General features: G+C 43.8%; 3 protein-coding genes across 5 annotated transcripts; 2 read left to right on the top strand and 1 right to left on the bottom strand.

Annotated features, from left to right (window-relative positions):
• Nucleotides 1–992: 992 nt before the first annotated feature.
• On the top strand, nucleotides 993–7,883 carry slx4 (SLX4 structure-specific endonuclease subunit homolog (S. cerevisiae)). 3 transcript variants are annotated; one of them, XM_027283292.1, is made up of 11 exons: nucleotides 993–1,074; nucleotides 1,552–2,085; nucleotides 2,301–2,499; nucleotides 2,582–2,803; nucleotides 2,910–3,136; nucleotides 3,940–4,235; nucleotides 5,184–5,430; nucleotides 5,611–5,792; nucleotides 6,145–6,291; nucleotides 6,645–6,814; nucleotides 7,484–7,883. In XM_027283292.1, exons 2-11 carry the CDS (start codon nucleotides 1,608–1,610, stop codon nucleotides 7,845–7,847), a joined length of 2,532 nt encoding a protein of 843 aa, XP_027139093.1. In that variant the 5' UTR covers nucleotides 993–1,074; nucleotides 1,552–1,607; the 3' UTR covers nucleotides 7,848–7,883. The 3 variants fall into 3 exon arrangements, with proteins under 3 accessions (XP_027139093.1, XP_027139091.1, XP_027139092.1); XM_027283290.1 differs by lacking the exon at nucleotides 993–1,074 and adding an exon at nucleotides 1,081–1,225; XM_027283291.1 differs by lacking the exon at nucleotides 993–1,074 and adding an exon at nucleotides 1,081–1,225 and having other exon boundaries at nucleotides 1,475–2,085.
• LOC113746661 (uncharacterized) lies at nucleotides 7,856–17,730 on the top strand. Its single transcript, XM_027283289.1, has 8 exons — nucleotides 7,856–9,863; nucleotides 10,540–10,639; nucleotides 10,819–11,145; nucleotides 12,027–12,388; nucleotides 15,198–15,297; nucleotides 16,236–16,570; nucleotides 16,767–16,968; nucleotides 17,313–17,730. Exons 1-8 carry the CDS (start codon nucleotides 8,393–8,395, stop codon nucleotides 17,683–17,685), a joined length of 3,270 nt encoding a protein of 1,089 aa, XP_027139090.1. The 5' UTR covers nucleotides 7,856–8,392; the 3' UTR covers nucleotides 17,686–17,730.
• Nucleotides 17,731–18,221: 491 nt separating this feature from the next.
• On the bottom strand, nucleotides 18,222–23,730 carry mcrip2 (MAPK regulated corepressor interacting protein 2). The gene is made up of 5 exons (XM_010734716.3): nucleotides 23,062–23,730; nucleotides 22,860–22,929; nucleotides 21,461–21,594; nucleotides 20,113–20,220; nucleotides 18,222–18,735 (listed from the first exon to the last, which is right to left on the bottom strand). Exons 1-5 carry the CDS (start codon nucleotides 23,114–23,116, stop codon nucleotides 18,665–18,667), a joined length of 438 nt encoding a protein of 145 aa, XP_010733018.2. The 5' UTR covers nucleotides 23,117–23,730; the 3' UTR covers nucleotides 18,222–18,664.
• Between the last annotated feature and the right edge of the window lie 427 nt (nucleotides 23,731–24,157).

Below are 24,157 nucleotides of genomic sequence, written 5' to 3'. Positions count from 1 at the left end.
TCTTTGATACCACTGGGCTAAAAAATAAGCAATATAAATATAATATAAAAATAGTTTTGTCCTGCGACTGGCATCAGAGGTACAGTCATGTTACAAAAGTCTAAAAGGTTCTCCTCTGTAGATGCTCGCCAGTCTAAAATGTCAAATATAGATTAAAATATGTGCAACATTTGAATGTTGTGGGCAGTGGCAGCTGGTGGGGCTGTGCCATATTCAGTCAGTTTCAGCATGCATCCCACCCCGATACAATTTAACACAAACTAATTATTTAATGCCAATATTAAAAAAAACCAGGTATTCTTATACAAAAACAAACACTGCACAAGCTTTACATGTGAAACAGAACTTGTATACAATTGACGGATCAATTTCTAACAAAGCATAACATGTTGGAAAGGCTGTTGACTTTTACACCTGTGTCCCCTGTGACAGAGGTGATCAGCTGTGCTGTTGAGTGCATGAAACAGTGCTGTTAATAGGCAACACATGAGGCATACCGTCAGAACAGAGTGGAAAGTGGACAATATACAATAACATCAAATTATATAGATTAATAAATGTTTAATGTTAACTGAGGGCACAGCATCTCACAGAGCACTGGATATATGTTACATCTATCTATCTATCTATCTATCTATCTATCTATCTATCTATCTATCTATCTATCTATCTATTGAATTGTACCAAACTAAGTTATAAAAAAGGACAAATACTGTCGGTAGGAAGGTGCTGCACAGCCTTAAAATACATGTATATATACTTTATTATTATTTGATCATATTTTTATTATTATTTTAACTTTTTGACCGCAGGTTTTTTTAATTTTTAGGTTATTTATATAAGTACAACTAATGTACTTTTGTAATTCAACAGCTGCTTAAACATGCACACATTATTAAATAGTGTAAATTAAAAATCATTTAACTCTTAACTCTTATTAATTACTCAAATGAATCAGACCTGACGTTTTAAAGACGCAGTTATAAATATTGATCCTGCAGCTCACGTGACCTGGACGGCACTTGACTGATTGGTTCATTCGCCGTCACGTGACCGGACGCCGAAAGTGACGCGGTAAGTCCTTTTGAAATGAAAACAAGCCTTCCTGTCTGCGGCCACATAATCGACACATAACGTTGAATATAGTTCAGACACATGATGATCTCCGTAACGAACAGCCATGAGGTGAAAAGTTGCAGCTGGAAAACAAATTCATCAAACCTGGGTGAGGATAAAGCGTTAGCATCACCGGCTAGCCGGCTAACCTCTCTGTCTAACTGATACTTTCAGTCCAAACAAACATTTTCAAACATTTCCTCTCAACAGATCGACCCAGATTTAACTCAGCTGTGTAGATATGTGTCTGCATTGAAGGGCAGCAAAGCTGTTTTATTTCTATCTTGCAGTAAACCAGTCTTAATCTTGCAAACATGTGCTTAATGCTTGAGTAAATTTAACTGTTCCTCTTTCACAGTTGCTGGTCCCTGAACGCAACACTGTGGTCCCTGAACGCAACACTGTGGTCCAGCCTAACCTGGCTTTTCTTTGCAGGCTGATCGTTACAGCTCTGGGCTGATGCTGACATGGCCTTTTAATGAGAGACAATCATGGACGACTCAGACCAGGATTTTGTAGATCTCTGCTCAAAGCTGCTGAAACGAGTCCGCAAGAAACCAGGTGAGCCCAGACAGGCGAGGAAGGCAGAGCAACATCCCTCCAGCCAGGCGAGCAACGGTGACAAGAAAAGGAGAAATAACAACAAAAGAGATGGCGATGTTGGGTCTGCTAAGTGTGCCGGGACCCAGCCTGTTTGTACAGGTGCAGAAGCGAAAGAGCCTGTCATCTGTGGACGGACCGGATATGACTCAGGAGATGCTGGGTCGTCAGGTGTGTCTGCAGCTGCAGCAGCAGCAGCAGCAGCAGGACTGAAAGCTGAGAGAGGTTTGAGGGCGAAAGACAAAGTGCTCGACAGAATGCAGCAGTTCAAAAGAGCCAGTCCACAGAGGATGATGCACAAGGACAAAAGCCAGACGACGGACCACGAGAGGGACTGTGCTGCTCCTCCACCTCTGCTGCAAAGACACGGTGAGATGACAGGACGCTGATTTCAGATGGTTTGAATGATTTCAAACTGTACGTGACGCCGACAGGCAACTGGATTTATGTTATGGTTTAGTAAAGTGTTTATTTAGCTCTGCCATCAGCAAATGGGTGAGAAAGGTTTTGGATGACAGCACAGATATTTTTGCACACCCTTTTATTTGTATCTGAATTTACATTATTTCAATTGCACCCCCCAGATTCCTTCAGCTCAGGTCTCCACCTGGAGCCCCAGGACACTGATGAGGCTCTGGCCCTGAGGCTGCAGCAAGAGCTGGACAGGGAGGCAGCAGCAGTCCCGACGGTGGACCTGGAGGACGGAGGCCTCTTCTTCTGTCAGATCTGCCACAAAGACCTGTCGCACATGAGCCCTGAGGGGCGCACGCAGCACCTCAACAGGTTTGGATATTTCTACTTACGCTGCAGGCACATCTTGACTCAAAGCCATAGACGAGCACTGAAGGGTGATCCCTCTTTGCAGGTGTTTGGATAAGAGTGAAGAGAGTGCTCCAGCCCCTTCTCCTCCTCCTCCCCCTCCCGGTGTCCCTGACTGTCCCATCTGTGGCAAGAAGTTCAAGTCCCAGAAGAGTCGCTCAACTCACCTGAAGCGCTGCTCCACAGACATGGGTGTCTCTCCGGCTGTGCTGCTGCAGGCTCTGCAGAGACAAAGTGAGGAGACCCAGAATGTGCCCGCTGCCAACACGTGAGTCATCCTTAGTTTAGTCCGGCCGCAAGACTACCTTAATATGTAGTAAAGCATATGAGTAGTTACTAAGTTCTAGCTGTTCTCTATTTATTTTCCTCTTCAGCACAGAAACTGGAGGCACCAAAAGAAAAGGCCCGACCATGCCAGGCGTCCAAGCGAGGAAGAAACCTAGAAAGAAGGCTGAACCAATGGACGAAGACACCATGGTGGCCCTGGCTCTGTCCACCTCTCTTCTGAATCAGGAGAGGGAGTCAGAGAGGTGGTTACAAACTGAGACCGCTGCCTGTGACGTTGCCGGTACTCCAGTGCTGAAGTGGAGACCAGAGGCAGGTACAGTAACATCACTACATCATCTGTGTTTGTCCACACAAAAGAAGGTTTAAAGGGTTAGTGAATGTCGCTCACAGTGAATTAATGCTTTAAAATTGTTACAGATGGAATTAATCACCTGTTTGATGATACAGATGCAGAACTTTGGTTTGTTTTCATTAAATTACTCTTTGTTCCTTACACGAGAGTGAAACGTCTTATCTTTAACATTTGCTCCATCTGATGTATCAGCTCTGATGTGTGTATTATATGGAGACTGATGCATAAACATTAGCTCATGGTCACAATCAAATAAATCAAAACTCATAGATTTGGTGTATTAAATAAACACAAAGCAAACTGATGTCGATTTAATGCCATTGGCCACAGAATCTGCATCATGAATGGCTGTAGAGCGTGTAACCACACATATCTGACGTGAGCTGTGAGTTTCGGTCGTGCTGCGGCTTCTGCTGCAAGTTTGTTTCCAAGGTTGACGAAAGTAGTGCAACCAAAAGTTACACCTTCATGAAGAATAAGCAAAATTTTGAAATATGTACCTGTGGTGGAATGTGCTAACCGAAAAGAGTTCAGTAGGACAAAGGTAAACCACATCAGGTTCTGTGGTAAATGCATTAAAGAGTGTGTCACCTTTTGCCAGGAAGTAGCGTATACATCACTGTCTGTCATCTAACAAGACAACCTTATGCTTCGAATTGTATATTCCTACTAAATATATATTTTAGTAGACACGTTTTGTACAGATTTATGGGCCTTCAGATGCTTCACCTCCCTCTCTCTCCTCCTCCCCTCTTCTCTTGCAGGTAAGGGGCGTGGGAAGCGGAAAAAAGGCGCCGTCCCTCGACCTCCTCCGCTCCTTCTCATTCAAGATGCTGAGGTGGCTCTGACGAGGCTGCAGGAGCGTGTCTCTGCTCTACTCCTCCGCAGCCGGCCTTCCTCTCCTCCAACTCCAACCCGCTGCCCCAGCAGTCTGCCTGGCTGGAAAGGTGCTGCCCCCCTCTGGCAGATGAGCGCGCTACTGCATGGTGGCTCCACCTGTCTGTCTGATTTCTACACCCCGGAGCTCAGAGAGTTCATCACGCCTTGGGAATCATCGACGGTGAGAGAGACCAAAGATGTGTTTTCATACATTGCTTCTGTTTTTTTTTTTAACCTCAGTGATGATGATTCGATACAGTCAAAATTCTTTAGTGCTGGTCTATGGTCTGGAGAGAATAAACATTAAAAAGTATGCAGATACGAGCAAGTCAGAATCATGAAATGATGAATAAATTACGAAAATTAATGAACAAAGATGATGTGACTATCCAGTTATTATATACATGAAATCAGAGCACAGCGATAATATACAATATATGAGATAAAGTATGTACAGTGATGAAAACCACAGCAACGTCAACAAAGGGCTCAGAACAAAACTAAACAATGTACTCACATTCTCATGGACGCACATGAATTATGAAAACCAGCAACTTATTACTAGTCCAGAAGAAGAAAATCTGAACATCCCAAAGCTGCAGCTGACAAGAAAAGTCCAACAAAACTGCAGCAGTGTATTACTTAAGTCCTCTCCCTTGGCTCAGGTCAGAGATACATTCAGTAACTGGTGGTTTTTTTGATTGGTCCAGAGCAACCTGAAGTTCATGTGATTTGCATGCACAAGGCCACAGACTGAGCATGTGAGTTGCAAGTGGGGTGAAAAGTGATAGCTGTGTTCTTTGGGACTCAGTGGGTGACCTTCTGAACACCTATCCTCTGTGTGTGGTTAACTTATGTCCTTTCTGCGTGCCTGAGCCCATCCATCCTTGACAGTCTTCTGCAGATCTGTCTAGAACCCAGCTCTTATCACATACTGTACCGAGACAGCTGATCATAAACTTCTCCTCTCCATGAGATAAAGAATTCCTCTATGGGGTTAAAGTTGTCACTGACTGAATTTTGTGTCAAAACAATGAAAACACTGACGGCTGTTATTCTGATTGTGTAAAAACTTTTGAAATGTAAAAAAACGACAATCAAAGTTATACTGATTCTCCTTCTCCTCTAGATTGATGCGGCCACCTCCAACACCGTCAACAAGCCTGAATCTTCTGTCCAACCTACGAGTGAAGGAACTCCTGTTACAGTAGCCAAGGCCTCCATCCTCCTATCCTCCTCTCAGACTGCTGCCTCCTCTCCGGCTCCCTCTACCCCGGGGACAGGGCAACTCCCAGTGAGCAGCCAGACACTCCGAGACCTGATGGAGCTGGCTGAAGATGGCATGACCATGACCCAGTGTGGTTACACAGCTTCAGGTAATGGAGACTAGTGGAGACATGTACATGACCAGATAATGGAAACAAATCTGTACAAATGAACCATAATGGTAAAATAGTCTTGATTATACTGCTACAGTATTGTAATTCCACAGTAACAACCCAAATTGTTGTTTGTTGGTCATCAGTTTGGGTCTTTGATTGTCTTCGTTCCTACAGACAAGAGTGCCTGTCCAACCGTAAACCTTCATCTGAGCGGCTTCCTCCTGGAGGAGTCAGAAGAGCAGGCTGATCTCTGTGTGAGCGGCTTCCTACCAGAAACCACACACACAGATGACAGCAAGGACCGAGCGAGGAGGACGACCTATCAGCCGGGAGCAGATAAAACTCAAGGCCAATTTGTAAGTCCAGTTGTAGTCAGACTTATTTTGACTTTTTCAATCTTCAATCAATCTCTTTCATTTGTATCTGGCAAAATCTTCTCAGTAGTGCTAAAAGATAGAGCTCTTCTTCTTTAATTCATATGAAACCTTTATAAATGAAAGGTTTTCCTCACGTGTTATGATTGAATACTATATACACAAAATAATGTGTCCAAATAATCTAACAAAAATATTTTCTCCCCTAATCTGATGTGTTTTGTATGACTTGTGTCAGTACTATGCCTTGTCTCCTGCTGGTGTTTGCCCTCATGTTTAACTCTTAACTGCAGTGGACTGACCCCAGAATTTCCTTCTGGTGTTTCCTCTGTAGGTGGCGCTGTCCAGGCTGTCATCAGACCTGAGCAGCATGGTGAACAACCCTCAGCTCAGTGATGTGCAGCTCCAGGTGGACAGTGGAGAGGTCTACTTTGCTCATTCCTTCATGGCGCTTGCTCGCTGTCCCCTGCTGGCAGAAATGGTAAAATGCCATGCTTGCATCAGAAACAGGGCTGCATACTTTTGTTAAAATATATATTCTGTGAAGTATAATTTTCTTGCTGAGGGATTATAAAAGTAAAATAGACAGACACTTACTAGTCAGTAGTTTCAGCTCCACTAATTAAGCAGAAACTTTCCAGTGATTAGCAGTGATTTGTCAGCCAGAGTCAGTCCAAAACTTCTGCCTCAGTTTGTCATTTTTTAAAACATATTTTTCTACATACCATCTAGATAAGATTTTTACAAGGTACAGATTTGATCATCTTTAAGCAGAAACATCATTAGTGCCCTTTAACCCATCATGTTCTCCTTCTTCCTCCGCTCCTCTCACAGGTACATGAAAGTGGTTTTGGGGTGCAGGAGGAAGGAATGCCTGCAGCCCAGAGGGTGTTGATAAGCGACGTCCCAGGACAGGCAGTGTTTGCTTTGCTGCAGTACATCTACACAGCACGCTGCTCCATCCCAGGATCATTGTGGCCTCATGTACTGGAGCTTGCATCCAGGTTATTATTCAGTATATGTCTTACAGATTTAGCATGGATTCACACAGGATCAGGGATTGCAGCATCTCGTAGCAGGGTTGTCCAGTGGTGGGGGGGTGAGGGGAGCGTAGGTGGGTTGCTGTGGGTGTGTCTATATGTGCTGAGTGTAACCGCTGTGAAACAACCAGGAAATAACTTTTTATTTCTCTGATTAACAGCTTTATCGAAACTGGTACTCGCTCGTTCACTGTTATTGAAGCTGGGTACATGAAAAAAACAAAGTCAGAACACACACACAGGTAGATTTAGACCATGAATCCACCTGAATAGTCTCTGCTTCAGAGACATTTCAGGCTGTCTGTGGAGGTTGTGGAGGTGGACAGATCTGAGTGTCTGATCAGCTTGCGGAGCATGACGTCGGGCTCCGTTTGCTCTCCCACACACTGGTGCATTTTTTTGCGGCAGCCCCTGTGTTGTGGAAGGCCGGTGCGGAAACACACGACCCTCCACTGAAATGAATTGAAAGATCTCCCGTTTTTCTCATGGCACCTGATCCTGTGTGAATCCGTGCTGTGTTGGTCCACATCTGGTCCAACTAATTTGGTTCACTGTTTCTTCAGGGTTTTGTTCTGATGTGTTGATGGATTGATCATTTGAGACTTACTCTCTTTTCTTTTTCTGTTTGTTAAGGTTTGACTTGCAGGAGCTACAACAGCTTTGTGAGCTCCACCAGGATGCAGCAACTTTGGGAGATGAGGAAGACTACACAAATGTCAACAATCAAATAGATCAGGCCTTTGTGGAGCTGCTCCGCTCCATGTGGAACGAAGAGGATGAAGACAACGAGGGTACGGATACAGATGAAGGAAGAGACGAAGAGAAAGGTTTGAAAGAAGATCATCGAGCTGATGACCTCACAGCAGTTGAAAGAGAGATTGGTGAGGAGAAGGTGAACGAAGAAGAGCTGGAGGAGATCTATGAGTTTGCTGCCACGCAGAAAAAGAGGGAGGAGAGAAGGACAGCGTGGACGAGGAGGAAGAAGAGGAGGTGGTAGATGAGGAAGATGACGCAGAAGAAGTATTCACAAAACCGACAGAACCTAAAAGAAGTTCAGCAGGCTTCAGCAATAAAAACCTGCAGCCGAATTCTCTCATTGAGCAGGACCCCAGCCTGGATCGCAGCTACAGCCACCTCTTTTCAGTCTCCTGTGGGGTCTACAACGAAGGAGATCCCTCCTACTTACCTTCTACCTCTGGCCAGCCAAAGATATGCACGCCTAAATTGCAGAAACACCAGTCCCTTCATAAATCCTCATTAGAGTGGTCTGGCAGAACTCTGCTTCAGTCTTCAGCAAGTTTAGTCCATGACCTCTCCCTCAGCCCTCCACCCAATACATCCAACCTGCCTGTCCCGGGTCGGTCCCCTGGTCAAGTGGGTGACTGGGGTACAGATGCTGCAGACCTGGACGAGCCTAAAGAAAGTCTGCATTTGAAGCAAGAAAGCCAAGGTCCTCATAGTATTTGTGTCCCTCTTTCTCCCGATTCACCTCAGATAAAGAAGGAACCTGAGCTCATAGTTTTGTCCGACTCAAGCGAGGGGATGGAGGTGGTTCTTAGTTCCCGCAGTCCTTCGCCACATTCTCCTCATGTTGTTCAGAAACAACAGAGCTACACCCAGATCATACCTCAGCCAATCCTGAAATTTGATGAACCCACCCAAGACAATAAAAAGTTCCGTAGTTTAGAGTTTAGTCCTGATGATCGGTCTGCAGCAGTGAACAAGTGTGACCAGAGTCCAGTGGACTGTTCACCAGAAGTATCCTGGCTGATCCCATCCACACCGCTCCAGCATAGACGAAGCATGACCAGCTCCAGCTCCACTCAGACGAAAAGCAGCATGTGCAGGACGCAGCTGTTCCCCAAAGGCGACCCTTCTTCACTCTCTGTTTTCTCTTCTCCTGCTTTACCCCACACACCTCAGACCTCCGAAAGTCCAACCAGAGTTTCTGCCCACAGTGGCCCAACAGAGGGCAGTGCACCCAGGTTAAAACATCCCTGTAGCTCCAGCTTAGAGCTCAACTTAAGTCCTAAAGGAACCAGTAGTTGTGATGTGAGTAAAGACAAAAAAAAGTTTGCAGCCCCTCCGAGCCAATGTAAGCGCACACACCCCTCAAGCTCATTTTCCTCAAAGCAGGATACACCCCTACACCTCCAGCCCCACCCTTACAGCAGTACTCCCCTGCACACTGAGATCCACCAGCCCCACAGTCTTCTTGCTACCTCCCCGCTCCACATCAGCCTCGATAAGCAGACATCAGCAAGCCAAGGAAAGGATAGCGCTTCATCTGATAGCCCAGACAAGACAGAGTTAGGAAGTTTTCATCTCTCCCCCCTGTCTGACCCTTCAGGTCCACCTTCTTCTTCCTCTCACAGAGTTCTTCAAAGTTCACAGAGGCACAGTGACGACCCTCATCAAAGTCCAGAGTTCAAGATGAGGGGAATAAAAGATGAGGAAAGAGAGATGGAGTGCCAAAATAAAGACAGAGGTGATGATGGAGAGCAGGAAGAAGTAAAAGCAGAATCTGGAGTAGCAGAGGTCGCTGAATCCAGTTTCCAGCAGAGCTTCATGGCCATGGACGAGCCCCCCATAGCCTTCAACGACTCATGGGGCCTTGATGCCTGCGTCGATGCCAACCCAGGCTGCTTCAGTCTGAAGCTGGAGGACAGTAGAGGATCCAGCCAGCAGGAACACAGCCCAGGACAACGAAAAACAACCAGGTCACCATCCTCTACCGACTGTCAACCTTCACCATCCACTCACAATGTCCGTTTATTGAACGGCCACGGCAAGGGTGTGACGACTCACAGTTCACAACCACGCACCAGTGAACAGGCTCATACAGGCTCTTCATTTACCCCTTCACCACCTGACCCCACCACCCGGACCACACCTCAGATCAGCAGCAGCCTCCTGGACTCCAAGATATGGGACAGCTGGGAGGAGGAAGAGGAGGAGGAGGCTCCTCCTCTTTCTCAGAGGGTTAACCCTTCTGCTCACTTCAGAACGCCTGGTAAGTATTTTTAGTAAGTACTTCCCAATAAGAGTTGTATTATCAAACATATATACAGACATGTAGACTAATTAGTGTCAACATGCTTCCACAAATGGATGGTCATGATTTCCATATAATAAACCATTTAGATCTTTGACAATTATTTGTCGCAAGCCAATCATAACAAGGCATCCAATTTAGTGTAATATACGATTAATAAACCTCACAAATATTCACATTTTAAAAGATACAACCAGTGAACTTTTGGTATTTTCGCTTAAAGTATATACATTTGCGTCGTTGCATATGCGTCAGGCTCTAATTTGAATACATCATCTTGGAATGCAGGACAATTCTTTTTCTAATTTTCTGACGCTTTATCGACAAAACAATTGCATAAAAATAACAGATATATTTATCAACAATGAAATTAGATCCTTCAAGCTGCCCAAAATCATCAGATTTTTACTTTTTGGTGTGAACTCCTGTACTCACCGCAGCCCCAGGAACAGGTGTTTTAGTTAATCACTGTTGCTGCGGTTACAGTCCAAATGTCCACCTCTCTATGAAAACACTAGTCCATGGTTCCTACTTTAGATAAATCCAAAATGCAGTATTAAAATGCAGCATTATGTTCAGGTGCAGAGTTCAGACTGTACTCCCAAACAATGTTGTCTTATTTGTGTCTCAACAGCATCGTCACATAATAAAAGGCGTCGTACGTTGGTGCCCATCACTCCCATGCCCCACTACTCTGACATGGACACACCAGAGCTCAAGAATAAACTCAACAGGTCAGTCGGTTCATTCTCAACCTAACCCTCAAGGTAAAGAAAGGGTGAAGAGTTAACTGAATGAGCCTATCCGATTACCTCCCATGGTGCCACTGTCAACTTAGTCTGTCTGGCTCTGCTTTCTGTCTCAGAGCCAGAGGACCATCGGTTTATTTGTCTGTCCTTTCTCCTCGGTGCAGGTTTGGTGTTCGGCCTTTACCAAAGCGTCAGATGGTCCTTAAACTAAAGGAGATCCACCAGTACACCCACCAGCTGACCAGCTCTGACTCTGAAGATGAGGAGTGCATCTCTGCAGGCCGTGCAGCTCCTATGAAGCCCCCACCCACCAGTTCAGTGGCTGCTGGCAACAGGCCGCTCTCCTCTACCCAGACAGTGAAGTTTAAAGAGCCCTTAGCGCTCGCTGCCACCTCCCCTGTGAAACGCAACAAAGAAGAGGAGGGAGAGCTGCTGTCTGCCTCACAGGGCTCCAACACCTCCTCAACTGCTGCCAGTGAAGAATCTGAAAGGTACCGTGTGTGTTCAAGTGTGTGCATCGCCTCATCAGGTGTTTCATAACTGCACACCTCAATCACTGCACATTTGTTTTGTTGCTATGCTTTGACACCATCACTACAAATCCAGTCACACAGCACACAACCAATGTAGTCTTTCCTACTTTAAAACACATACAAAACACGCAGAAATATATCTTATAAACTTGATTGGCAAATGTTAATCAAGTAAAAACATTGTTAAAGCCTCATTATGTAACTTTTCTACCATTAAAATAATTTGAATTATCATTTTGATGCTATGTTGTTGGAGGAATGTTGTCTCTGTCATTCCCATTCTGCACCCTGTAACCCCCCAGAAGTACATAATGCTTTACGACACTAAGTCACACTAAGTAAACTCTTTCACTGATTCTGGTGAAACTGTGAAATCATATTTTATAGAGAAAATGATTTCTGCTTTCTCTCTGATGTCCTTTGGCTGATTTACAGAGTTTCCTGATAGACAGTAAAGTGAACTGCTGTGAACTATAGCTGCTGTTTATTTACCTTTTCTTTGAGTAAATAATTTAATAATGTCTGGATATGTGACATTAGGCTCTGGGGTGGTCTGGTCTGATGGTTTTCCCAATTTTGTGACATTTTAAAGACAAGAAGATTAAGATATTTATGTTGATAAATTCAATCCTTGTATGGAGCATTCCTTTCTCTTTAGGAAATGAAAGTGTTTAACTGTCAAGTTTTTGGAGGGCAGACTTGTAAGACTTAATAAGGGAAAGCAAATACTCATTCTCAGCCTGAGTTTTAAGTAGAATCACAAGACAGTGTATTGTAACGTAAATATGAACTGTCACAGACACAGTATGAGCTTCTAACCACTTCCTCTCTCTCGGCAGGTCCAACCCAGAGCTGTGCGTGACCTCGGATTCAGACAGTGATGATTCAGACATCACTGCCTCCCAGGTGGCAACACGCCTTCAAGATCGCCTCCAGGCGGTGCGCTCCTTCATCCTGTCTGATTCTCGGCTGTACACTCAGATCCTCCAGTACCAACCTCTGGTCCTGTCCCAGCTACAGCAGCAGCTCAAGGCGACTGGGATCCGCTTGGGTGCTGCCAAGCTGATGGACTACCTTGACTCCCAGTGCATCACCTTCACCACAGCCAAGCCGGGCCGGTCGGCACCCAGCCGCAGGCGGGGCAAGAAGTCAGGCAAGGTGGCAAAGGCAGCAGGAGATAGTGGGGCAAGCAGGAAAAGAGGTGTTACAAAGATGATTTAAAATTAAGACTGCTAGAACGGTTTTATGTAGAAATGTGGCAGAAGAGGCCATGAAATTTTAAATTATGATGTGTTTTAAGAAGACTTGCTTCTGGACAGGCAGGACAAAGCTGATTCCTCAAGAGCAGACTTCAGTTTTTACGACTTTGTTTAAAACTATTAACGTGAGCATAAAGTTAAGTGTTTTTGTTGTTTTAAAATATGATGTTTATTGTGAACTCCCACTGTGAAAATAAAAAAACAGTAAATGTTTCTGTTTCCCAAGGACACAAATGATTCTTCACACAAAAATGATTGGATCGGGTGTGTCATTTAGCTCAGTCGGTAGGGCATCCACCTCGTGTACAAAGGCTCAGTCCTCGCTAAGGCAGCCCAGGGTTCAAATCCGACCTGCGGCTCCTTTCCGCATGTCATTCCCCATCTCTCTCTCCCCACATTTACTGTCACTCTTCAATCTGTCTCTGTCAAATAAAGCTCAAAAAGGCCCAAAAAAATATCTTAAAAAAAATATTGGATCACCTCATAGTGTGTGTACCACATCACATCCTTACTGTAGTGGCCCGGGTTCAAGTCCAGCCTGGGGCCTTTGCAGCAGCCTCCTCTCTCTCTCTCCTCTGCCTTTCCTCTTTCTCTCCAGCTGCCACAATTTAAATAAAGCAGAAATGCTGAAACTGGTACGTCATTAAAAGTGAGGGGGAGACAGGTCCATCATAGCATCAGAACAACAAGTCGGTGCTGTGGGTTCACAGTTAAGTTGCTGTTGTTGTGTCAATGAGAGTTTAGTGTTGTACACCCAGTTTTCTCTACAGCAGTGTGAAGCAAGGGCATCAAATCAGATTCCAGAGAGAGTGACAAAAAGTCAAATGTCAGAATAGTTGCAGATTTAATCTCAGTCAACTAATTAATGCGTCAGCTCTGACTCTTAGGAAATATAAGGATTTCCCTTCCTATACCAGCTCTCCATCCCCGAGCACAGAGGTTCTTTTCAGTCAAGGACCTCTTACAAGATGGAGAGAATATACCAGTCAAAAAGTTGAAACCACATTCTCATAAAATGTTTTTCTTTTCTAATTATATTATTTTCTTTGCCTGAAACCATCAAAACTATGAAGTAACATACATGGAATTATGTGTTAAACAAAAAAGTGTAAACAAAGCAAAGTATCTTTTAGATTTGTAGACACATTTTACTTTGATGACAGCTTTGCACACTCAGTCATATTCATGAGATCGTCACCTTGAAAGAGTTCACATATATGCTGAGCACTTGTTGACCTATCTCAAATAGCGCCTACATAGCTTGATGATATGTTTTGGGTTAATGTCCTGTTGAAAAACAAATGATTGTCCGACTAAGGTAGCATTTCCCTGCAGAATGTTATGATAACCATGCTGGTTAAGTTTGCCATAAATTTGTAATAAATCGTCAGTGTCACTAGCAAACCCACACCACACCTCCTCCTCCAGGCTTCATGGTGGGAACCACACATGCAGATTCAATCCGTTCAGATTCTCTACAATAGATGTAACCAAAAAATTTTAATTTGTACTCATCAGGCCAAAATACAAATTTCCGCTGGTCTCATGTCCATTCCTTGTGTTTCTTTGGCAGTTATCTTTTTCTTATTTGTCTAATATGAACTACTATAGGACTATTTATTGTATGCTAGCACTACCATTGAACAACACAACTGATGGTCTCAAACGCATTAGGAAATCTCACTAATTAACTTCTGACAAGGCACACCTGTTAGTTGGAAACCATTAAAGGTGATAACCTCTGGAAGCTGAATGAGAGAATGCCAAGAGCATGCAAAGCTGTTATCTAAGTAAAAGGTGTATACTTTAAAGAATCTAATATATAAAATATAAAAGATAATTTGCTTTGTTTACCCTTTTTTTTGTATGTTAGTTCATAGTTCTGATGTTTGTATTAATTTATAGTGTAGAAAGTGATAGAAATAAAGAAAAAACACTGAATGATAAGTGGTTTGGAACAATGAAGCCATTTGTAAAAAAAAAATTTAAAAAAAGAACTTTAAAAAGATTGAAAGGCCTCCCCAATCTTCTCCCACACCTAGCTTTTTGCTTCAGCAACTTGCAAAGCTGCAGCTCTACTACCTCCCTCTTCTCATAAAGACATAAACCTGAGGATATGATGACACAACCACAACGTTGGTTAAGGTGTTAGAAGACTTATAAATGACCCTATGCATGAACATGGTGTTTGCTATGGCCAAACCATGGCTTCCACAGAAGTCCAATAACAAAGCATCACAGATGCAGATCAGGGACACCATTCCTCCCCATCACATGGAGAAATCTGCTTCATCATCACCCACGTGAGTGTTGTCCATGAGTGGAATCCTTTCCTGGACGCCACCCAGAGACGCCAAGAAAGCAGCATACTCTGAACTGCTGCTTGGGGAGAACTCCAGCACAGCTGAAGTACATACCCACCCAGCGTCTCTTAGCCTTAACCACACCCAAACCCTTACACCTGTCCCTGCAGGTGGTGGGCCCACAGGGTGGTTTCCGCCTGTAGTTCTTTCAGGCTGTGCCTGACTGAGACCCATGGGTTAAGGCCCGGCCACCAATCCCTCACCAATGAGCTCCCCTTACTAATCTGGCTTAGTGTGCTCAATATCAGATTTTAAGGACTGTTTGGATTGAACCTTGAACATGATTTCACTGCATTTAGGCTTTTTAAAATGAATTTTAATTGTTATGCTCTGGTACAGAAATGAGACTGCCCTCCTAAACAATGTGTTCCTGTTTGTGTCTCAACAGCATCATTACACAATAAACGGCGTCGTTCATTGGTGCCCATCACTCCCATGACCCACTACTCTGACAAAGACACACTGGAGCTCAAGAACAAACTCAGCAGGTCAGTTGGTTTACTCTCAATCTCATTCTTACGCTAAAGAAAGGGTGAAAAGGTGCCAATTTTTTTTCTCATCAACTGAGATGCTTATCCAATCACCTCCCACGGTGCCAAGTTATTCTGTCTCTGCTTTCAATCTCAGATCCAGACGTCCATCTATTTATTTGTCTTTCTGTCTGTCACAATACACGCCTTCTTTCTCCTCTGTGCGGGTTTGGTGTTCACAGTTTTTAGCAAAGTGTCAGTTTCTCTTCAAACTACTCACCTGCACACAAACAATGAAGTTCAAAGAGCCGTTGGCGCTCGCTGCCATCTCCCCTCTGAAACACAACAGAGAGGAGGAGGCAGAGCTGCTGTCTGCCTCACAGGACTCCAACACCTCCTCAACTGCTGCCTCATCTCAGGTGTTACGTGATTGCACACATCAATCGCTGCACATTTGTTTTGTTGCTATGCATGTTTTCAGATGGTTCAAAATGACACCATTACTTGAAATCCACTCACACAACACACAACTGCACATGTTCAGACTACCAAACACAGAGGTACAAGAGGTGCATAATAGAGACTTTATTGGAAAGTTTTCATTAAAATGAAAATGCCAAACATTTGATGTTACATAAGCAGAAATTCAGAATATTTAGAAATGTTTACAATTTTGTGACATTTTATAGACAAAAAGGTTGAGAGAATAATCCATCATGAAAATAATTGTTGAATTCAACCGAAGTATGTAGCATTCTTTCACATTTTGGAAATAGTCAGCAAGGTTTTGGAGGGCAGACTTGTAAGATTTATTGAGGGAAATCCAAATCCAACTCTTCTCAGCTTCATTTTTAATTAAGGTTAACAAGATGGTGTATTTTCACATAAATATTGTACTTATAGATTTGAGTATGACACAGTATGAGCTTCTAACCACTTCCTTTCTCTCTCACCAGGTCCAACCCAGAGCTGTGCTTGTCCTCCGATTCAGACAGTGATGGTTCAGACATCTCTGCCTCAACACACCTTCAGGATCGCCTCCGGGCGGTGCGCTCTTTCATCCTGTCTGACTCTCGGTTGTACACTCAGATCCTCCAGTACCAACCTCTGGTCCTGTCCCAGCTCCAGCAGCAACTCAAGGCAGCTGGGATCCGCTTGGGTGCTGCCAAGCTGATGGACTACCTTGACTCCCAGTGCATCACCTTCACCACGGCCGAGCTGGGCCAGTCGGCACCCAGCTACAGGCAGGGCAAGGGGGCAAAGGCAGCAGGAGAAAGCAGCAGGAAAAGAGGTGTTACAGCCATGTATTCAAATTTTGACTGCAAGAAAGGTTTTATGTAGAAAACTGGCAGGTTGTGCAGAATATTTGGCTGGAAAACCAGACAGAAGAGGCCATATGAAATTTTAATTATTCTGAACAAAGCTGATTCCTCAAAAGTAAACTTTTACCACTTGGTTTATAACTAACAATACATCTTTCTGTGCAGCTCCGATGAAGCCCCCACCAACCAATTCAGTGGCTGCTGGCAACAGGCCGCTCTCCTCTGCCCAGACAGTGAAGTTTAAGGAGCCCTTAGCGCTCGCTGCCACCTCCCCTCTAAAACACAACAGAGAGGAGGAGGCAGAGCTGCTGTCTGTCTCACAGGGCTCCAACACCTCCGCAACTGCTGCCAGTGAAGAATCTGAAAGGTACCGTGTGTGTTCAAGTGTGTGCATCGCCTCATCAGGTGTTGCGTAACCGCACACTTCAATCGCTGCCCAAAATGATACAATATATAATAGAAACTTAATTGCCAAATATTTTGATAATTGAGTCAAAATGCCAATCGTGCTGGTAACAGGTTCTTCATTTTTTAAGCATTTTCTGCTTTTGTCTGTTGTTTAAGATATAAATTCAATATATTTGGGTTAACACTCATTCTCAGCCTCGTTTTTTAATTATGGTTGCAAGATGGTGTATTGTCACATAGATATGGTACTTGTCAATGTGAAATACTACAGTATGAGCTTCTAACCACTTCCCGTGTCAGCAGGTCGAACTCAGAGCTGTACTCTTGCACCACGGCTGCTTCAGACAGTGACAGCGGCATCTATATCTCTCAGGGGTCAACACGCCTTCAGGATCGCCTGCAGGCGGTGCGCTCCTTCATCCTGTCTGACTCTAGGCTGTACACTCAGATCCTGCAGTACCAACCTCTGGTCCTGTCCCAGCTACAGCAGCAACTCAAAGAAGTTGGGATCCGCTTGGGTACAACCAGGCTGATGGACTACCTGGACTCCCAGTGCATCACCTTCACCACGGCCGAGCTGGGCCACTCGGCATCCAGCAGCTTGCCCTCTTTCCTGGGAGGGCAAGAGGGTGGCAAAAGCAGTGGGTGTTTACATAGAAAGGTGGCAGGTTTGTGAAAAACATTTGTTTGATTGAGAATAACTTAATTTAATTAAACAGGAGTAAAACTCAGTCTGTCACTGCCTGAAGTCCTTTCTTCATCTTGACATTCAGATAAAATCAAAAATGTTTTTCATATTATAGAAGTTTTTTTATTCTCTGCACGTGTCAACAAATACCAGCGCTCTCTCTATCCCCATCAGGCATGAGGACTCCGTGTCCTCCCACTTGTACCACTTTATTTAGAGTTGAAGATAATGTCACAGAGTAATGTAGATAGTAATATTGTTCCTGTAGTATTTTAAATACTATGGTAAAGAACGATAAAACATTTGCAGTGGCAGTGTAGCTGAATTTCCTAATCGGGTCATATAGGTGTTCTGTCTATTAAACTGGTACTGGGCTCCTGCTGTGAAAAAGTGTTTATGTGATCGAAGAACATAAATCGTTCCTCACATTCAAAAATAACTACAGGGTGGTGACTTTATGTATAAAATAGATTAATCTCATGTATGTGGTGGAAAAATTCACAGAAATGATTCATCACACAGAAGATTTTTGAAAAACATTTTACTTTTTTGCTCTTCAAGAGATTTATATTAAAAGATCAGCCATGGCGTACATACAGCTGAGCACACTTGAGAAAGGAGGCAGGTTCTTGAGCAAGAACAAAAAACTTTCACAACTTCTATCCGGTACGTCGTTCAAGTAGAGAGAGACGGGTCCTTCGTAGCAGCACCACATCAAGTCAGTGCTGCGACATCATCACGACATCGTCAGTTCGCTGTTGTTGCATCAGGGGGTTTAGAGTTGTGCACCCAGTTTTCTCTACAGCAGCGTGAAGCACAGGGCATCAAATCAGATTCCAAATTACGAACGACCCTTTCGCACCACAGATTCTGGAGACCGACTCGCCTCCTCTCCACCATTGTGTGATGCCTTCACCTATGGAGCATCAATGCGGTGCTTCCTGTCCCGGCTCAAAGCCTCACCCAGTCATGACAGGTTGGCAATGTTGGCAAGGAAGCGCTGAGCCCACCACTCCTCCAGGTCTATGGGCACAAAGTCTGCACAGAAACAACAACAACAGCAGAAGAGGGGCAGAGAATTAAAGCTTAATCTGTGTTCTATGATTCATTTATTTAGTCAATTAATTATTCATTTTGTCACATGAATACCAAAGTCAAATTCATTAAAAAAAAAAATACAAGAGATGATCTGTGCGGCTGAAAAAGCCTAAAATCAGAGGGGGTATTAGTATACAAGTGTGTTCCTTATACTGAGTTGGAGTTCTCATACTGAAAACCTAAAAAGCAGATTGAATGTCTTCTCTGTAAACAAAGATAAGGAATGTAAATGCAGCATCAATGTCCAAAAATGCTCTTTAAAAAAGGTACTACAACAATGCTAACGTCAGGACATGCTCACAACGCTGACGTTCAGTAGCTACAATGTTTACCATGTTCATCAATTCAGTTTAGCTTGCTTAGCATGCTAACAAAAACTACAGTTGAGGTTGGTGGGTTGGTCATTCATTTTATGGGCAGATGGCCATAAATTTAAGTATTGGACAATTTTGACCTGATGATAACACTAATTGAAAAGTCAGAGGATCATTAAAGTTATTACAGTTCATTCAGACATGAATGTCTCGACCAGATTTCATGGCATATGTCCACATTTCACTAAAAAAAGTACAATTTTGGTGGTGTTGGATGAAAAGTTAGGGATCACTAAAGTCATTAGATCCTCTGGGAACATCTGTATAACATTTTGCAGCATTTCATGCAAATACTGTTGAGGTATTTCAGTATTGACGAAAGTGGTGGATCTCCCCAACCAGTACTGTTAAGCCTAGTACCATAGTGCAATTGTGACTAAAAAAAAACATTTCAAAAAGGTACTGTTATACGAGTATGAATAGATAGAAATACATAGATTTTAGTCAATTTGTAACTACACAAGTAAAAAAATTAAAACACTGTCCCTTTATTATTAAGTGAATCTGTTACAAGCTTTTAGGGCAGTGAGCCAAGAGAACTGGAGTAGACAGGTGTGTGCGAGTCAAGACGAGACATGTTACAATCAACCGTCAAGGCTGGTTTATCTAGACCAGTCAGGTTCTCATATACCGAAGAAGAGTTAAAAATTAAAGCAAACTATTACAACAGCTGCCCTCTGGCTGCAGATAAGGCCGAGCCGAAAAAGCAGTCTGCATGCGAGTCATCCAGACAGGTTTTCCTGCAAAGCAACCAGGAATAATAAAACCGCAACATGAGATTACTGGTTCAAGGTTCAGGAGGTTACAAAGCAGGAAGAGGGTTATCTGTCAGGACGTCATACAACTGTCAGTAGTAAGATATCAGGGCGGATTGACTTTGTCGTTTTCTTTGAAGAATTTAAGCCAGTGAATGAATGGGTATTGCAGAGGTGGAGGTACTTACTCTTCATTGCAGCACTGGGCGTCTTCTCAGCGTACTGAATAGGCCCATGGCTGTTAGTCGATTCCGCACCGTTGGCGTCCCCCAGCTTCTGCTCCACCTCCTGCCATGCTGCAAGCAAACAAACACACACATATAACACTGAATTAACTGAAATGCACTTAACAGGAATCTCATTTACAATGTAGATTATTATTTTTAACTTTAGAACATTTGCTTTGTTTTTTTCGGATCCCACCCCTGACGCTCAAACATCCTAGCACCCTTGTGAAACAGGGTTGGACCTGTCTGTGGTGTTTTATCTGCAGTGGGTGAAGGTTTTCCAGCTTCACCCCTCAGATAAGCTTCAAGGTTTGGCTCGCCTTGAACACAAATTTTCGTTCACACATTTTTAACTCAGTTTGCACAGTGCTAGCATAACTTAGGGAATGACAAATATAAGGAACATCTACCAATAAACCGGTTTTCTGTGTGCACTGCAGGGGAGAGAAATAAAACCCGAACATGTTTGAAGGTGACATTTGTCTTTTCAGCTTTCTTTTCATACTAAACATGTTCAGCCGGGATAACACCGATCAGGTCTTTTATCTTAACACAACCTGACGGACTGTGCCAGAGGTTTTTCTTTATGCGCGAGCAGTGAAGAAGAGTGGGGCTGAACTTTACAGTCACAAAAGGACACCATCGAGCAGTCTTTACTGGCAGCCATCCAAGAGTAACACAGATAAGATGGTTCATGCCGATTCAGCGTCTACAAGTCATTCATTTCCACCAGGGCATGAAATATTGGCCTACTACTAATGCATGCTGGGTAAACTTCAATACACTGGCTTGATTTTTAAATCATTGGTGGGTTTTACTGACTTTAAGCAACACTCCCTTCTGAACTCCTTTGTGTTGACAGTTTGTTGAATTCTTGAAACATTTAATTAGTTCAAGCACTTTCAAGGTAGATAAACAAAGATTCAAGACTCCCAAAGCCCTTTTCATGTTATTCGATTTATATTTCAAGAAAATGTCAGAAGAAAGTAAAAAATGCCAATCAGAATCATCAAAAACATCATATATGACAAAGAACAGCAGGATTTTCTCACCATCAAAAACATCATATATGACAAAGAACAGCAGGATTTTCTCACATCAGAACAGCTGGAATGAAGAAAGTTTTGAAAACGAGTCAGCTGCTCAGTCAAGAAGAAATGTGTTAAAGTAAAGAGGAAGAAAAGGCAGGGGATGATCCTCACAACCTCTGACCTTGTGAGCCTCTACTGGCTCCAGGTTTGACCCTGGAGGTCTGACCTTGACACTGTGACCCACATATCCACTCATGTACTGACCCTGCGACCCTCACCTTCATACACGAATCTGACGTTCTCTTCATGTGCAGGAGTGAATCCCTCTGCTGGGCTCGTGGTCTTCTGTGTGCCTGCACTGTGGTAGCGCTTTCCGTTCAAACGATTAAACACGATCTTTGGGGGAGGAGAGCTGGAGAGATCAGAAAGAGTTCATTAAAAGAATGGTAGCTTGGAGGACAACAACAAAACACCAAGAGTAAATCTAAAAGGCGATGGAAAAATTATGCTAGTTGACAGTGAGCTTTTGGAAACTTCATTTATGACTGGCAGAAATTGATTTTGTGTACAGGAAGACACTGCTGAGTTTTGTTTTATGTAATTTGTGCTTAAAGGTCCAGTGTGTCATATTTAGAGGCATCCTTTTACAGATGGCATACAAATGTTCATATAATAATAATGTAATATTCATGTTTTCATTAGTGTATAATCACCTAAAAATAAGAATAATTCATGTTTTTGGTACCTTAGAATCAGACTTTTATATCTACAGACTGCAGGTCCACTATGTTGAACTGCCATGTTCCTACAGTAGCCCACCCAGAACAGACAAAACTGGCTCTAGATAGGGAACTTTTCACAGCCACTGTAGTCTTTCCTTCACACTACGAGGAAGGTGAGTGGGTTGCAGTTAGCAAATACACCTTTAAATGGGCACATGTTTTCTACTTTATCCCACAACAACTCCCAAGTAAAGAGCGATGTGCCAGTTTGTTAGGCATACCTAGTACACCCTAATGCAGGGGTGTCAAACTGGTCCACAAAGGGGCCGTGTGGCTGCAGGTTTTCCTTCCAACCAAACAGCAGCACACCAGACTTGACTAATTTAATCAACTGCCCCCCTGCCCTAATGCATTCCTATACAGTCCTGAGACATCAGAAAATGTATGATGTTCATCTTGAAACTGCTTTAGAGAGCCTTTAAATGACTGCACGGCCATTTTAGAGGACGCAGTTTAAGAGGTTTTTTTGTCCACCTCTTTCATACCAACGAGGAAGAGCTGTTCATTTAGATGTACCTATAATGATAGCAACTGAACGCATCTTTCAGGGACGTTTGTATTTCCGAGCAGCACCTGAAGGAGGCACAGGACCCCCCCACAGCAGGACAGGTGAGGTTCAAGGTAACGCACCGGCGTCACAACACCGACGGTCACGCGCAAAAGAGCCGGTGGGTTATCTCGCGTAAGGTCACGCGGTAACGGACGGTTCAGAGAAAAGAAAAGTTGTGTGTCCGATAACGGACGCAGCGACGTTGCCTAACTCTCACACCGACGTGTTATATGATCTCGCTCACGGCGCACGTGCAGAGTATTTTGGGCCCACGCAGCTCAAACAGCCCCGCAGAAATATATTTTAATAGTAAACACATTCAAAACAAGACTTTAGGTTACTTACTTTGATGACAGCCAAGACGTCGGTTTGAGCTTCAAGTCGCTGAATTTGCTCTCGACTTGCTGTGTGGGACCTTTTGAGACAAAATGAAACAGTTCACCTGTGAACCTTAAAAAACACTGAATCATTGTAAAAACGAGCCCCCTTCACGGCTCGGAGACCATCTGATGTGACGTTGCATCATGCCTTGGATCCGTTCACTAACCTGTCCTCCGTTGTGTAACAAGTTTGCTGGGACCTCTGGTGATTGTGTACATCATGTGAACGCCGATAACCTCCAGAAAATCTGCACGGTCTCTGGTCTGCTCTTCTTAATTCTCAGGTGCAATCACTGGCTGTCCAACTCTGCAACTTCCAGTCCTCCTGGCGCAGCCACGGTGGAAAAAACAGATTCGCAACGACGTATTTTGTTCCGCAGATCAGCTGCTCCAGAGTCGGCCTGAAGCCTTGCAGGACACACAGTTTGACTTGTTGCCCGCTGTATTTTAATACACACACTGCTGCTCCTCCTAAACCAGCAGGTGTTCAGCTGATATGAACCGACGTCCGCTGCTCCTGAGAGAGGTTGCGTGTAGGTCATCCAAGGAGAAAGCAGCTCCACATGCCGGTGATCAGTCAGTCAGTCACTCAGAGGAGGGGGGGGGACACTGTGGCTGCAGACGTGCGATGACAGTGACGCTCCGAGGCTGGACACTCTGTCCTCTGTGCACCGCTGATGCTCCTGGACTGGCCGCTGTCTGACACGATACAAGGACACTGCACACTTTGATATTTTCATCAGGACGGAAAGCTACCATGCTTTAGGAACCGTCAAGTCAGACATGATGATGATGAAGACTTCCGGTTAGAATTTTCAAAATAAAACGCCAAATGTCTTAAATAAATAAACCCTATAAGAGTTTTAAGTACAGACACCACATGAAATTACCAAGCACCATTTAAGACATGAAAAGTTGTTTTAATTAGAGGACTTCTAGTTTCAGTATTAGCCCACATATATAGCAGACAGTAATGTTACAACACATGGTTGTGATGTAGTATAATACATTATCAAGAACAATATGTTTAAATATATTAAAACTGCCTTGAATGTAAATAAAGATACAGTTATTATTCACCCATGCGTTATCATGTCTACTTACCGCTTATTTTCCAATGCTCTATTAAGTGCTGAGTAGTTACTGCCTAGTTTTTTTTGTGGCTCTTTTATTTTGAAATCAGAGCCTCGTTGTTTCTGTTTATATCCGCTCGCGCTGCTTTACGGGGCTGGGCAACCCCCCTCTGTGACGTCACTGCACGCC

The sequence above is a fragment of the Larimichthys crocea genome, chromosome X (assembly GCF_000972845.2).
Source record: "Larimichthys crocea isolate SSNF chromosome X, L_crocea_2.0, whole genome shotgun sequence".
NCBI lineage: Eukaryota > Metazoa > Chordata > Actinopteri > Sciaenidae > Larimichthys > Larimichthys crocea.
Note: the sequence above shows the minus strand (reverse complement) of the source record. Positions and strands in the feature narration are given on the sequence as shown.